Source organism: Chaetura pelagica, unplaced genomic scaffold (assembly GCF_000747805.2).
Source record: "Chaetura pelagica isolate M959 unplaced genomic scaffold, ChaPel_1.0 scaffold311, whole genome shotgun sequence".
Classification (NCBI taxonomy): Eukaryota; Metazoa; Chordata; class Aves; order Apodiformes; family Apodidae; genus Chaetura; species Chaetura pelagica.
The window spans coordinates 133,594-136,384 of NW_009952152.1; the positions used below are offsets into that span (position 1 = coordinate 133,594).

The 2,791-nt window shown below is 64.2% G+C and overlaps 1 protein-coding gene across 1 annotated transcript in view; it reads right to left on the reverse strand.

The window, feature by feature from the left end:
- Positions 1 to 2,338, reverse strand: part of GPR179 (G protein-coupled receptor 179) — a 9,844-nt gene extending 7,506 nt beyond the window's left edge. The window contains exons 1-6 of the mRNA XM_010006971.1: positions 2,277 to 2,338; positions 2,098 to 2,206; positions 1,086 to 1,236; positions 785 to 966; positions 507 to 575; positions 9 to 118 (exon numbers count right to left, since the gene is read on the reverse strand). Coding sequence (XP_010005273.1) covers positions 9 to 118; positions 507 to 575; positions 785 to 966; positions 1,086 to 1,236; positions 2,098 to 2,206; positions 2,277 to 2,338 — 683 coding nt within the window. The remainder of the gene's footprint in view (positions 1 to 8; positions 119 to 506; positions 576 to 784; positions 967 to 1,085; positions 1,237 to 2,097; positions 2,207 to 2,276) is intronic.
- Positions 2,339 to 2,791: the final 453 nt, after the last annotated feature.

Here is a 2,791-nt window from a genome sequence, read left to right on the forward strand (position 1 = left end):
CGGGCTACCTGTGCAGCTTGAGGGTGATGGTGCCGTAGACGATGGCGAAGCCGAGCGCGCGCACCCAGCGCAGGACGATGCAGCGGAAGATGCTCGGCTTGAAGTACAGGATGAAGACCTGGGGGGAGGTAAGAGGGAGACAGGGGTCGGGTTCTGTGCTTGGCATGGGCTCGATCCTGCCTGCCGGGGGGTGGGTGGGCCGGGCAGTAAACATCAGAGACTCAGCAAGCACCCGCTTTAGGGCCAGCCCTTCCCCCCTTGGCCCCACCTCGCAGCGCTTGTGGGAGAGAGAGGGGATTTGGGCAGGGATTAGTTCCCGTGGCCAGAGAGAGAAAAGGGATTTGGTTTTCTGAGAAGGTTTATATCCCGGGCACTTGGGGCTGTGCCAGCTGGAATTAACAATTAGGTGGAGTTGTGCCCGTGCCCTGCTTGGGGCCAGCTCGGCTGCAAACGCTCCTAAACCCCAGCCCAGAGGTTTTCAGCCCTGGGAATGGCTGGAGACTCACAGGGAAGTAGAGGAGGAGGGACCCGAAGAGGATTGTCTCCAGGAGGATGACTCCAGATGACCGGATCCTCTGCAGGGACAGAGACATGAGGGTGCAGCCTGGAGCCAGGACAGGGCAGGGAGATCCCCCTTGAGTGTGCCAGGGAGTTTTGGAGCTGTGACATCCTTCCCGCTGCTGTGACCTCCCCCCGAGAGCTCCCCCGAGGCTGTGGGCTTAAGGGTGGGAGGGGAGCGGGGCCGGGGTGATGGGTGGAGGAGGAGGACCCGGGGACGTCTTGCCTTGCTCCGTCGGAAGTGGTAGGAGACGAGCATGCTGAGGAAGACAGCCAGCATGCAGCCCGCCTGGCAGGACAGGACGGCTGCCCGCAGTGCATGGTCCTCCTGGATCAGGCAAGGTTTGTCATCCTGGCAGGTGGCACATCCTTGGTGGCAGGGCTGGCACGCCAGCCGGGACCCCCCGTCTGCCCCCGCCGTGCCTGGGGACAGAGCCACGGCCAGGTGAGGCCACCACATCCCCGGCTTGGTGGCACTTCCCCGTGCTTGGGCTTCCCCCAGCCATGGAGCCCGTGGCTGTAGCCACGAGCCACTGGGTGGAACAGGGGACCCCAGGGCTGGGCACAGCACCCACCTGCCCGGGCACCACTGGCCACTCCGCTGGCCCTGTAAAAGCCTGGTTTGCACTGGCACAGGTACCTCCCGAGGACAAAGCCACGGCTCTCCTGGGGGACACACTGAAGGACACAGGCTGAGACACACTGAAGAGCCAGGACTCATCCTGCACCCCCCACCCTGGCACCCCCTCCCTGTCCCAGGGCCTCCAGCAGGCCCCAGTTTCTGGCTACCTGAGCCCATGCCACCCTCCCCCATGACCAGGAGGAATCAGTGGTTAAACACTGAAGAACTAAAAGCCAAAGCTTGGCCCCCAAATCCCTCCCTAAAACCTAAATGGACACCTAATCCTGCCCGGCCATGACGGCAGCGGCGGGCAGGGCTCTGTTGCCCTAATCCCCCTCGGCCAAATCCTGCCCCAAACAGCCTGGCAGCTCCAGTGGGTATTGTTGTTTCTTGGAGAGATGCCCGATGGCACAGCCTGTCCCTCCTGAAGGTTTTGCCAGCAGGAAAGAGAAGCTGGTGACGTCTTTCCCACTTGGGGACAGATTTTAGCCTTCAAGGTGGGACCCTGAGCTGGGGGGCTGCAGGGTGTGCCCTGGTGGGGGATGCTGCTGGTTGTGAAACACCCTTGGGCATCACCAGCTCAGTTAGGTGGGCACCACTGGAGGGGATGGGGGTGGTCGGGGTGATTCGCCCCTTGCTGCCAGCCCCTGGAGCCTGGCTGTCCCTGGTGTCACCCACAGCCGGGTCACCCACTGCTGCTGGTGGCGGGGAGGGAAGATTTGCACAATAAACCCCTCGGCCGCAGCGCCCAGAGCAGCTGAACGAAGCAGATGGATGGGCCCGGAGAGGATAAAGCTCAGCCAGGAGGGAGGGACACGCACAGGGAGACAGCCTGGATGGGGGGACAGGGATGGTGCAGTGTGGGGACCCCCCGCAGCCCTGCAGGGGACGGGGAGCAGGGTGCTGGGTGCTGGTACCTGGGTGCTGTTGAGGTCACAACGGTGCGTGTCGGCGAACCAGCCCGGCCCGCTGGAGCACTGGTCGATGGCCACGTCCTGCAGCTCAATGTCCACCCGCACGACACCCCTGACAGAGGGACAGGGTCAGCCCTGGGGGGGCCTCCCTGTGCCCCCCACCCAGCCTGACCACGTCCCACCATTCCCCCTGGGACAGGCAGCAGGGGAGGACAGAGCCATGGAGGGGCTGGTGCCGGTGCATGGACCGGTGGGACAATGTGAAGTGTCATCCCTGGTCAGGGATGTCCCCCCTCAGCTGTGTTGGGAGGAGGAGCTGGGGCAGCTGCTCCTGGGTGTGAATTCTGGCTCTCAAGAGGGGCTTTAATGCAAGCAGTGGGGAAATGGGAGCTGCTGGGGTGGCCCTGTCCCTCGTCCTGCAGAACTGACCTTCCCTGGGTGCTCTGGGGGGGACATGGATTCCCCCTGGGAAAAGGGGCCATGTCCCCTCTCCACAGCTGCCCCCCCTCCCCCTCCCACCGTGGCTCCTTGTTGTGGGGTGCAGCAGGGACCCACAAGTCCAGGGACACCCCCAGCACCCAGGAGGGACCCCAGCCCAGCTCAGCCCCTCCAGCACAGCTATGGCAGGGGGGGGGCAGCCCGAGGTGGGACGTGAGGGGTCCAACCAAGGGGGGACAGGTGGCAGCTTCTTGCCTGT